At 37.7% G+C, this 13,360-nt stretch overlaps 1 protein-coding gene across 15 annotated transcripts in view; it reads left to right on the top strand.

The window, feature by feature from the left end:
* The window catches only part of LOC307183210 (uncharacterized protein), a 103,024-nt gene that overhangs the window by 14,757 nt on the left and 74,907 nt on the right, over nucleotides 1-13,360 (top strand). For 5 of the 15 annotated variants that reach the window (XR_013827415.1, XM_079915409.1, XM_079915413.1 and 2 more), the window contains exon 5: nucleotides 7,514-7,642. The exons of 9 other annotated variants lie outside the window; for them this stretch is intronic. Coding sequence is in view for 5 of the 6 variants with exons in the window: in XM_079915409.1 (XP_079771535.1) it covers nucleotides 7,597-7,642 (46 nt within the window). In the remaining variant the exon portion in view is untranslated. Of the gene's footprint in view, nucleotides 1-2,993; nucleotides 3,037-7,513; nucleotides 7,643-13,360 lie in introns of all 15 variants that reach the window. One more of the 15 variants, XM_079915412.1, reaches the window with a different exon arrangement.

A 13,360-nucleotide genomic window follows, 5' to 3' on the forward strand; every position in this document is an offset into this window, starting at 1 on the left:
AACACTGAAACACAATTCTTTTTAAAAGTCAGTATTGAAAATATATTGTCCAAGATGATCAAAACTAAGGAAGTGGCAAAGAAATTCAAAAATTTAAACTTTCAAAGGGTGCTTTTTTTGTGAATGTGTAGTACTTGTTCTTCTGAAGGAATTAATCTTTTTAAAAATTTAATTAACTTATTTTTTGTTGAAGTATACTTGGTTTACAGCGTTGTGTTAATTACTGCTGTACAGCAAAGTGACTCTGTTATACATATGTGTATACATTCCTTTTCATATTCTTTTCCATTATGGTTTATCACAGGATATTGAATATAGTTCCCTGTGCTATATAGTAGGACCTTGTTGTTTAGCCAATCTATATATACCAGTTTGCATCTGCTAATCCCAAACTCCCAGTTCATCCCTTTCCCACCTGCTTCCCCCTTGGCAGCCACCAGTCTCTTCTCTGTGTCTCTGATTCTGTTTCTGTTTCATAGATAGGTTCATTTGTGTCATATTTTAGATCCCACATATAAGTGATATCATGGTATCTGTCTTTCTCTTTCTGACTTACTTTGCTTAGTATGATAATCTCTAGTTGCATCCATGTTGCTGCTGCAAATGGCATTATTTCATTCGTTTTTTATGGCTGAGTAGTATTTCATTGTATGTATGTACCCCATCGTCTTTATCCATTCATCTGTTGATGGACATTTAGGTTGTTTCCATGTCTTGGCTATTGTGAATATTGCTGCTGTGAAGATCAGGGTGAATGTGTCTTTTTGAATTATAGTTTGGTCTGGATATACGCCCAGGAGTGGGATTGCTGGATCATATGGTAGGTCTATTTTTAGTTTTCTGAGGAACCTCCATACTGTTTTCCACAGTGGCGGCACCAACTTACATTCCCACCAACAGTGTTGTAGGAGGGTTCCCTTTTCTCCACACCCTCTCCAGCATATGTTATTTGTAGACTTTTTAATGATGGCCATTCTGACTTGTGTGAGGTGGTACCTCATGGTAGTTTTGATTTGCATTTCTTTAATAATTGGCAGTGTTGAGCATCTTTTCATGTGCCTATTGGCCATCTGTATTTCTTCTTTGGAGAAATGTCTCTTTAAGTCTTCTGCCTATTTTTTTGATTGGGTTGTTTGCTTTTATTGTCATCAAGTTGTATGAGCTGTTTGTATATTTTGGAAATTAAGCCCTTGCTGGTCGCATCATTTGCAAATATCTTCTCCCATTCTGTAGGTTGTCTTTTCATTTTGTTTATGGTTTCCTTTGCTGTGCAAAAGCTTGTAAGTTTGATTCGGTCCCCTTTGTTTATTTTCATTTTTATTTCTATTGTCTTGGGAGACTGACCTAAGAAAACATTGGTATGATTTATGTCAGAGAATATTTTGCCTGTGTTCTCTTCTAGAAGTTTTATGGTGTCATGTCTTATGTTTAAGTCTTTAAGACATTTTGAGTTTATTTTCGTGTATGGTGAAAGGATGTGTTCTAACTTCACTGGTTTATATAAGGCTGTCCAACTTTACCAACACCACTTGCGGAAGAGACTGTCTCTTTCCCGTTATATATTCTTGCCTCCTTTGTCAAAGATTAATTGTCAAAGATTAACTGAGGTGTGTGGGTTTATTTCTGGGCTCTGTATTCTGTTCCATTGATCCATATGTCTGTTTTTGTGCCAATACCACACTGTTTTGATTACTGTGACTTTGGAGTACTGTCTGAGTCTGGGGTGGCTATGCCTCCAACGTTGTTCTTTTTCTTCAGGATTGCTTTGGCAATTCTGGGTCTTTTATGGTTCTGTATGAATTTTAGGATTATTTATTCTAATTGCGTGAAAAATGTCATGGGTAATTTGATAGGGATCGCATGAAATCTGTAGATTGCTTTGGGTAGTATGAGCATTTTAACAATATTAATTCCTCCAACCCAAGAACATGAGATGTCTTTCCATTTCTTTGAATCATCTTCACTTTCCTTTATTAATGTCTTACAGTTCTCAGCGTTTAAGTCTTTTGCCTTCTTGGTGAGGTTTATTCCTAAGTATTTTATTTTTGTGGTTGTGATTTTAAAAGGCATTGTTTTTTTACATTCCCTTTCTGATATTTCATTGTTGGTATAAAGAAATGCAACCAATTTCTGTATGTTAATCTTGTGTTCTGCTACCTTGCTGAATTCGTTTATCAGTTGTAGTAGTTTTCATGTAGAGTCTTTAGGGTTTTCTATATATAGTATCATATCATCTGCATCTAATGACAATTTTACCTCTTCCTGAAGGAATTAATCTTGAAGTTCTACTAAGACTTTTGGGATACCTGTTTTAATGAGCCACTACTTCCTGCCTGAGATTGCACTATGCACCAGAGATTCTAGAATTAGCACAATAAAACTAATAATGCAAACAACAGCAACAAATCTTCACAAACCTTCCTTGCAAGGAAGTAAAGTCCACTGGAAACACAGACAAGTGAAACACACATTCAAAATGGCAGTGATTCTCAAACATTTATGTGCTGAAAAATCATGACAAGCATGATAACCAGGGCAATTACTAGACCCCTTCTTCAGCTGGTCAGGTGTAAGGTCCTGTAACTCTATTTTTGGTGACTGCCTCCAGGAGAGTCTGAGACAGATGTTCTCAGTTGTCGTCAACCTTTAGTGTGCATCAGATTTGCCTGAGAATATTGTTAAAACACAGATTGCTGGGCTCCAGTGCCAGAGTTCTAACCAGTTCCCAGGTGTGGCTGATATTGCTGGCCCAGGGACCACATTTTGAGAACCACCTTTCAAAACTCTGCAGTATGCGGTTGTGTGTGTTGTGAATGAGACGGGCCCAGAGAACCAAAGGAGGGCAAAGGGACTCTGCCCTAAATTAGCCAAAGGTAACAATAGCAGCTAGAATTGATTGACCCAAGAAAAAATTATAAGAACTTTACCTACATTTGCTCATTTAATCCTTTCAGTAAGGTACGTAGGTGCTACTTAGTGTTCCTCTTTTACAGGGGTGTCCAGAGAAGGTAACTACTTTGCCCACGTCCTAAACTGGTAAGTAACAGATTAAGAATTCAAGTCTAGGAAGTCTGATTCCAGAGCCCACACCTCTCCCCTTTCTGCATGTAGAGAGGAGTAAAGGGTTGTCAGTGAAGCCTTCCTGGGGGCCCTGCCCTCTGAGTGTAGATAGAAGGATGAGTGGACATAAAGATCATTATTTGTGTGTGGTGGGGGTAGGGGAGGAAGTATGAGGGCTTCCAGAAGAGCCCGCCCTCCCCATACATCTGCTGTAAGCAAGTCTGATGATCAGGAGTCCGGAACATGAGTATGACTATGGGATACTGAGAAGGGTTCTAGAACCCTGAGGTTAGAGTTCTGGATCAGTTAGTAGGTAACAGAAGTGAATGAGTGATTTACCTTACTTTCCACGGATAGCAGGAACTTTGGAGATAGTCCCTCTAGCGTTAGTCCAGCTGCTAAAGGGCATCACCAGGGGACTGGGTTGCTTCGCTCTTCCAGCTTCCACATCTCTAGCACGTCCACATAGCTTCAAAGTGACCCCAGAATCTCCAATAGTGTTCCAACAATTTGGGCAGGAAGAAAGAAAAGGAAAAAAAAAAGAAATTAAGTAAGAAAAAAAAGGCAGTGTCTAACTCAGAGAGCAAATTTTTTTACCACAGATGGTCAGCAGACTTGCACTTAGATCTCATCAGCTCGGATTTTAAACTGGCCACCTTAGCCTTAAGGATAATGGGGTCTCCTAAACCAGGGCTCTGATAGTAAGGAATAAGGAGAGAGTGGTACTGATGAGCAGTGCCTGCTGTCCCAAACAAATATTATCCCCAAACTATTTTTTTTTATTTTTTTTAAAGAATGGAGGGGAAACATTATGTATCTGTAAATAGCCTTTTAGAAAGGGTACAATTATATAGTTATACAACCCCCTGGAGGGCTCCTTTCTTCTAAAATCTCTTTAAAAACTGTTCAAGGTTAAGGACATTTTTATCTTAATTTAGTCACTTGCAGTCGATTATCTTGGAATGACATCCTCTCTCTGCAGATGTTCTGTCAGGCTTTAGAAGATTCTAGAAGTGGACAGAGAAGTGTTATGGTACATGTATTTGCAATATGCACGTCTTTGAAATGAAATCCATTTAGGGACCAAAAGGCATTCCATGTCTTTGCTATACATTTTCACATATTTGCCTTTCCAGAATTCCTTTGAGCAAATCTGTTAGATGTAACCCATCCGTTTCTCCCATCTGAATTCTTTATTACTAAACATTCTTCAGTATGCTCTCACTCCCCTCTGTCAAAGGCGTTTCTCTGGGTCCTCACCCTTCTCATCTCATATGTGAATGCGTATCTTAAACTGAAGCAACAGTCTGCTATGACTTCTCCATAACTTGAAGAACCCGTCTTTGTGGGAAAAAAAGTAGACTTACTAACTTAAAAGGTAGAATGCGCGCAATGTTTCTGAGAATTAAAAACTAAGATAAAAACATAAGCAATGGAAAAAACTTACAGTGTATCCTTTTCAAAGACTTTATTTTACAGAGAAGGCAACTGAGGTTTAAAGAAAAAATGCGTTAGTTAAACACTAAATAATAAACCTTAAACCTCAGTGGAGCAACACATGGACAGTTCATTTCTCACTCACTCAGGAGTGTAGTATGGACTTTGGTGGTCTGAGGGTCAGTTTTCTGCTCAGTTATTCAGGGACCCACCACCTTCATCAAGTGGCTCTACGTTTGTCCTAAAAAGGAAAGGAGAGAGGAAGCTGCAAGCTACAATTATCAACTCGTTATCCTTCAGACATAAACTCTTCAGGTCACCTCTGGTCACATCCTTTGGGATAGAACCATACCCAGATGCAAGCGGAGGTGGAGAATGTTGTTCCTATCTTGGTCCTAGTGATGCCTCTACAGGCTGGAGGAGCTAATTAAAGTGTAGTGAACAGCTCGTTGTTTCTGCCACAATGAGTGATTAGCCTAAGGCTGTGGATTAATTATGTGTGTGTGTCACATATACATATAATACACACAAACATATATATGTGTGTGTATATATCCATTTTTTAGCATGAGTTGACACATGGGGCTTCTGCCGTATCAAAAGAGTACAAACTGCCTCTTGTTGCTTTTTCTTAATTGAAGTTGACTACTACTATCTATTTCCCTTCATTTTGCTACCTCCCCCACTGCCGCCTGTCAGTATTATATGAAAATTCTGAAAGAAATAATTTCAAAGTTCCCAGTGCTTTTAAAGGTAATAGAATACTCAGACCTTAACAATTTTCCTGTGTGAAACTTTTGCCAGACTAAAATAGTTAACTTACGAAAAGTAAATTTAGATTGATACAAAAGAGAAAATAAGCTGATTTTTTTTTTTTTTACACAAATACCCTGAGCCAGGATGGAAAATAAATGGAAAACTGGAGGAATTTAGATCCTTTTGTTGTAAATTTAAATATTTTTAATTGTAAAAATAATACAGGCTCATTGCAGAAACTCCAAAATTGAAAGGATTTAAAGAAAAAAGGAAAAATAACTCAAAATCCCATTTCTGATAAATCATCTCTGTAACATTTTTGAGGGTATCTTTTGAAACTTTTTTGTGACGGGGTGCATATAAATACAATGCAAGTATAAAAACCTTTAATTATTATATCAAACTACAAAACAGTTCTATAACATTTTTATTTAGTAATATAAGTATGATTACTCATCACCTAATAAAAATCTGCAGCAGCATTTTTAATGGTTGAACAGCATTCTATTATTTATTTAACCAGTCCCTACTGTTCAACATTTAGATTATTCCTGTTTTGCTTTGCTAAACAATGAGACAAGCATCCTTGTTCATATGTCTTTGAGCATTTGTTTATTTCCTTAGAATGGACTTCTAGAACTTGAATGGCTGGTTGTCAGTTCTGGTACATACTGACATATTGTCTTCCAGGAAGGTTACCGTGCTTTTTATTTCTACCAAGAATTTAACATCCAATGTGATTTCTTACACACACTCATCAGTACCAGTATTATCAATATCAATACCAGTATTATCAATATCAATACCAGTATTATCAAGTTTTTTAAAACTTTGTCATTCTAGTCAGTAAAATATGACACCTGAATTATTTTATTTGTATTTTTTTGATTAATAATAGCAAGGTTGAACATATTTGCATATCTTTATTGGCTGTTAATACTTTTTAGTTTGTGACTTTATGGCATCCATTTTTCATTGATGTATAACAACCTTTTATATATCAATGTGTTTATTTTGTTGTTTGTTGTAAATGCAATTTTTTTCTCTTCATTTATTAATTTTTATTTTGTGTGTGTTGAACTTCTTTAATACTGTCAAGTCTATTCAAAAACCCTTTAATGAACACAACAAATGTGGAAAATCAGTCATTCTCCTGCATTTTGTAATCAATGTATTTCCTTTTGGGCAGTATGGAAATGTAGGTTCTTATTTCATCTTATGGTTGGAAAGAATCTGTTCCCTCGGAAAGGGATTATAGTCTCCATGATGCAGTAATGGGAGATTTTATAGGGTAGGCAGGGTCTACAGAAGAAAAAACCCTAAATCACACTCCATTGGTGGTTGCCTTATTTATAAAAATGGCATTTGAGGTTGTGTGACTGCCATCAGGTAAGCAAAATTAATTTTTAGCATGAAGTACTCCGATCAGCAAGAACAGCCTAGGATAGGCTAGCAGTAAGAAGTGAGGGGTTATGGGATTGGGGCATAGCCTCTGTTTCCTCCAATGCAGCTGGAAATTTAAACTCTGGGGCTCCTGCTTGATCCAATCAGCCCAGCTAGTATGTGTTGCCAGGTAGGGTGAATAGACTCAGAAGTACAAGAGCTCATCCTTGGTCCCCTCTGGAAATGAGCAGAGAATACTGTGTCAAGCAGAGGTGATCAGTCCATGGTCTGGAGACTTGGATCTCCTCACATAGTCCTTAAAGTCAGGGTGAGACAAAATGCCAATACAAATTATATTGATGACAGTATCAATGAGGTGACATTGAGTCCTTTGACCCAACGTGTGTCTGCAGTGTGCCATCCATTAGTAAATGGGCAAAGCCATTTGACAGATCTATCTGATACAGTGAATGAATCTGACACTGACATTTTGAAAAACTGAAACTGTATCCATTTGTCAAGAACAGTGGCTACTTGTTCTGCTTTATTCCCCCTGGTAGAACTAGGTAACATTGCAGGCAGGCAGTAAGACGTTCCGGCATTTCACCCTGGAGTAGCCCCCAAACTGAAGAAGCTGTCTTATCAGTAGTTAGCTCCTTGTCACCAAGAATATTAAAGTAGATTTGTATGATTAGCAAATTAAAGAGACTGTAGTGCCTACCACTACTGTATTCACTAAGGCACCCAAGTTATTCTAAAGAAATCCTAATAATACATTAGGACCGTTTTGAATATTTTTATTTGATTAGCCATAATCTTCTAATTATAACATCCATCGCCATTTTGACCACTGAAACTTGGCCTTCTTTTCTTACAGCCTAGCCCTGTGGTCTTGGGCTAATCACTAACCTGCTTAGATACAATTTTCTTCTCTATGAAATAGAAACAATATTATATGCTATGAAGGACTGCAGGAAGATGAGCTGTAATGTTTATCAAGTGCCTGGTAAGTAGCCTGGCCCATAATAAATACTTGGCTAATTGTAGATGTTAGTTTCATTTTTAGTTTTATTTCCAAACATTGCTCTTTACTTTTGGAACTCTAAAATTTGTTTTGAGAGTGGAGGACTTGTTGTTTGGATTCCTCCAACACTCTCTGTATATTCTGTACTTCTATCCCTAGATCATTTATATTAATGGAATAAATGATCTTTGGTCTGGTGATTCCAAGGTGACGAGGAGCTAAGTGGAGGTTCAGTATACACCTGGAAGTATGGATTTTCATGCCCAGTGCAAATGTGGGAAAGGCATTATTCCCACATTATAAAGGGGGTAAAGACCTCCAACTTGAGGAGACTCTGGGTTGAGAGATGAGAGATCCTACAGGGTACCACAGGGGCTTTTATGTTCTGTAGCAAGAATTTGCACCTTATACCCTTGTAGTTAGAAGTAAAGCATACCACATAACTAATATGTAGTAAGCATTAGAGTTAGAATAAATACCATTTATTTAATGTTTCCTTTGTGTTAAGCATTTTGCAGTTACAACATATGGATGGATACTATATTGTAATGGTTAAGAGTGTAATTTTTTGAGCTGGATAATCCTGGATTGGAGTCTCTTGTTTATTACCTCTTTTTTTTTCTGTTTTATTGAGGTATATTTGACAAAATTGTAAGATAGTCAAAAGAGTATATCATGATGATTTGATATACATATGCGTTGTTAAAGGATCCTTCCCATCACGTTAATTAATACATCTTAACAGCTCATGACACGTTTTTCCTTTTTTTCTTTTTTTGGTGAGAACACTTAAGTTCTATTCTCTCAGAAAATGTTAGTTATACAATACAGTATTATTGACTGTAGTAACTATGTTATACAGTAGATCCTCAGACCTTATTCATCCTGCAGCTGAAAGTTTGTACCCTTTTACCAGTCTTCCCCTCTTTTCCCCACCCACACCCCAGCTCCTGGCAACCAGTTTTCTACTCTGTTTCTATGAGTGTGGCTTTTTTTCTTTTTAGATTCCATATATAAATGATAGAATTCGTATTTATCCTGTCTGGCTTATTTCATCAGCATAATGCACTCCTGTTTCATCTATATTGTCACAAATGAAAGGATCTCCTTCATGTTTTTAAGGCTGAATAATATTCCATTACCTCTTAAATGAGTGACTTTTGGTACATTGTTTACACTTTCTAAGCCTCAGGGTTTCTTTTCTTCTGTAAAAAAAAATATATATATATATATATACACACTAACAGGTTATTTTCTGATATGTGGAATGTTTGTTGAATCAACAAATAATTAGTTGAGATCATAAATGTGACACTTAGCACTGTATTAACATTTATTAATACTCTCCCTGTTAATTTCTACAATAAAGTGTATAATAAGTAACAATAATAATAGTACTACTAGTAGTTTTAGCAAATGCATAGGATGTGCCAGGCATCATATACTGTACTACCCTCCTTCATGTGTACCACAAGTTACATGTGGATATCATCTTCCACGTTGTTTCCTTTAAAGAAAATTGAAGCTCAGCAAGATTGAGTAGCTTGCTCCAGATGTGAACTCAGGTCTGAATCACTCCACATATAGGTTCTTAATGACTCCATGTCTTTAATTCCACATCTGCATTTGTTTGTTGTTGTTGTTTTTAACTTTCCAAGCATCTGATCTGAAATTCCTTTCTCTGGGGAATTTTTCACTTTGTGGGTCTTGGTGAGAAACAGAGCCTTCCTCTCGTTATACAAGCTGAACACGTCAGATACACTGTTTACTCACATGCTCAGTCTCCCTTACAGATGGAAAACAGTCGGGCAACCTTGGGTTGGCCAACTGCACCCCTCTCTTGGATTTTGAATGACAAATAAATGGTGTAAAGAAGCAAGGCCCGCAGTGCTGGGTCAACCTCCTGTTTCCTGTTCCTGCTTGGTAGCAAGGCCAGCTAGGACTTATAACATCACTTTGGCCTGATCCTGTAATTGCAATAGCATAGCCTTGGCTTTCGGTTGTTTAGTTACTGAGACCTAACCATAAACTTCCAAAAGTTTCCTTTTCTGCTCAAATTAGCCGTATCCGGTTCCTGATGATTACAAATAAGACCTTTCCTGATATACAATGGTGACCTACTTATCCAGGCAGATGTAACATCGTCCTGGTAGGGACAGGGGGCAGGCAAGTTCCTTGAACAGCTGAACAAGAAGAAAAAGACCTAAGAAGGAAGAATTGAAGCCAGTTCTGCTTGTGTTATAATTCTACCCGCAGCTGCCTCTGTTTCACAGAGCACATGCTAAGGACCATGTCCCTTCCCCTGTAACAGACGAGCAAAGTAGACCCAGGCCTTCCAACCCAGAGACCAGCTGAGCTGTACCATGGGCAATCTAGGATATGAAAGACTTCACTCAATGTCTTTGTCACTTGACACATTGTTCCTCTCTTTGGGAAGTAGCTTCTTTGTGTGACAAGAATATGCTAAACGAACACTTAAGTGGACAGAGGTGAAAGATGCCAAAATTAGCTACAGAAAAAAAGGCGTAAAGACTTGTATTTTCTGTTATTTGAAGGTGTTAAGACCCCACATAGAATATGAGTCCTTTAAAGGAGAGTTGTGAATGGCCCAGGGAATGTTGAATTTCCATGTGGCAATATGTTCTTGATCAGTCATGATGATGATGATGGTAGCATCAGTAGCATTTATCAGTGTTTCCTGGGTGAGAGGCACTTTATCCTAATGACCTTTTATCCCCATGACGACCCTGTGAAGTAGGAAATACTGTTTCAGCATCTTCAGGGTTTTTCTTTCTTTCTTTTTTTTTTATCAGGAATTTACCCTAGATCACAGTTGGGTGGTAGAACGACCAGAACTGGACACTAGCCTTTCCTGAATTCCCAGAGTGTGATCTTAGCCGTTGTATTGCCTGATGCAGAGCCATGTAAATGTTGCCAAAGCAATGAAACATGTACCTATTTCTGACAGATTCTAACTCAGAAGCTCTGGGGTTAAGTGCAGAGCAGTTGAATGTGATTGTCTTTACAGACAGTAGATAACTTAAGAGAAGCTGTTAAAAAGTATATTTGCATATTGCACTACACTGTCATATCTGTGATTGGTTAGCTATTGAGTAACACAAATCCCAATCCCATCTCTAATCTCATTCATCTCTTGTATGATATTTGACCTAATTGAGGCAGTTTTTTTTTTGTTCTTTCCCACAAACACACATCGAACATCCAAGACATGCTTACCATTTGTGAGCATATTCTCTTAGTTATTTAGGAGTTGAGTAAGAGTGAGAGAGAAGGGCTTCCCTGGTGGCGCAGTGGTTGAGAGTCCGCCTGCCGATGCAGGGGATGCGGGTTCGTGCCCCGGTCCGGGAAGATCCCACATGCTGCGGAGCGGCTGGCCCGTGAGCCATGGTCACTGAGCTTGCGCGTCCGGAGCCTGTGCTCCGCAACGGGGGAGGCCACAACAGTGAGAGGCCCGCGTACCGCAATAAAAAAAAAAAGTGAGAGAGAAAAAGACACATAAGTATGAAATATGGTGATCATTTTTTTAATATCCTTTATGTTGTTAATCCCTCTTAGCATTTACTGCCATTCACTCATTTGTATTATTTGGGGTATAGCAGTTTATTCACACAGCATTTTTACATATGGCTTATCATTTGTATTCTATTTTAATAACACTAATAATTATAGAGTATTGACAAACTCATCAGACCCTACATATTCATTTCAAAATCATGAAAATAAGGTGGAAAATGAGGTGTAAAGTGGAAAATCTATGTGTATGTTTTCATTGGTGGAATGAGGAGCTACCTGAATATCACTCCTTTAGCTTTTCCTTCAAATGGTGCACTTTTTCCTCCATGCATAGGAGTCCCTTCCATTAGGTAAACAGTAGTCTTGAGGGCAAACCTCAGAAGTAGAAACAGGAGAACTTTTCAGTTATGGTAAAATCAAACATATTTTTCTTCAGTAGTGAAAAAAAATTCGTCATGAGAAGTTCTACCACCGTGAGTTCCATGGTGAAAAACTTTCCGCTTATAGATGCAACTTCCCCCAGAATTCTGAGAAATGTCGGTAGTAGAGAGGGGTGTTGCATACACCTGTTTCATTTCCCTCTGACTTTTCCTTCTCCTTTCTCTATTGACATTAAAATCTATAGTGAAAGCACATAGTAAGCAGTCTAGGACAATTGATATGACATTTGATCTAAATCTCCAAAGTCTGTTTTAGATGCGGATGCTATGAGAGTCACAGGAGGGGAAAAAATCTAGAATTATTCTTATGTGATCAAATGTACTAAAATAACAAAAGCAAATCTTATTTCTAGCTAATAACATAGCATTCCTTATATGATGTCATAGTATGGCAGAAAAGAAATATATGCGTCTATTTTCTTCTATATTAAAACTGATAAGGAGTGGGGACCAATGAACTAAATCAATTGTTTTGGGTTCAAGTTGTAGTTTTTAGTAGCCATCCTTCTTAGCAAGTTTTCAGAAGCAAATGTAGTTTGTTTACTATCACCACTAAATGTGCAATTGTGTAGACTTGTGGAAAAAAGTATTGTCAAATATATATACTTAAAAATGATTTGTGTACATTTATCTATTCATATTATTATTCTCCCCAAGTAAATCAAAATCTACTGTATACTGTGTTTTTCTTCTATAGCTTAAAAGGGGAATGTATGTTGAAACTTATTGAAATATTTATTAGGTGTCCACTAAGTGCCAAGCACTCTACTAGGCAGTAGAGATGTTGTATTAGAGGTGGAAAATGTCCTTGACCTCCAGAACTGATACTCTTGTAAGAGAAATACTGGGTCAAACTAAGTCAACAGTTTCTTTGCTACAGAGCTTTTTACGAGTCTTGTGAATTATGAGTCTCTGATAAGGAGATGTAGTGGACAACAGATCCCAAATTTATTTGAAATCTTTTCCTTCATGGACTGTCTCATAGGATTTATGATGCACTGAACACACCTTGAGAGACACTAGTATTCTGCAGTGGTTAGTTAATTGTTTTCTATTAAACAACTATATACTGAATCCATGATATTATTATCTGGATGTTTTGGAGGATACAATGATGTACATGGCCACTGTGATGATAAGGGCGTCCAGTTTAGTGAAGAAGAGAAACCACAGAAGCTGTAACTTAATGTAACAAAGAAATACAGACACATATACATATATTTATATGTAAATTACTATTTATATAGTATACAATGTCTTCTGAAGAAGATAGAGTTGTTTGTAACTTGGGATCTCACAGGAGGTTTCACAGAGAAGGTAGACCCTGAGCTGGGCAGAATTTCAGTAAGTTAATTTGGTTCTGACCGTACGATAAAATCAGGTATTTGCACTGGTCAATCTGACCTTGCTGGAACAGCATTCCATTTGCAGGGAACAGTGTGATCAAACATGCAGTGGTGGAGATGGCCAGATTGTAATATTCCAGTACCTGGAAAGTGTTGGAACATCTGCTTTCTCCACGGTCTAGAAAAGTGAATCTCAAGTGAAATGCACGTATAATGGAGGCCAGTGCTCTTTGCTTTGTGCACTGCTTTGATTCTACAGCATGCAACAATGTAGTGATCTGTTTCAGATTGTCATTATTCGAGAGGGTTCTTAGTAACAGGAGTGGAAAAGGAAGACCTCTCTTCCTGTGTTTCTGCCCTATGCTCTTAAGCCAGAAAAG

The sequence above is a fragment of the Stenella coeruleoalba genome, assembly GCF_951394435.1.
Source record: "Stenella coeruleoalba genome assembly, chromosome: 3".
NCBI classification, from domain to species: Eukaryota; Metazoa; Chordata; class Mammalia; order Artiodactyla; family Delphinidae; genus Stenella; species Stenella coeruleoalba.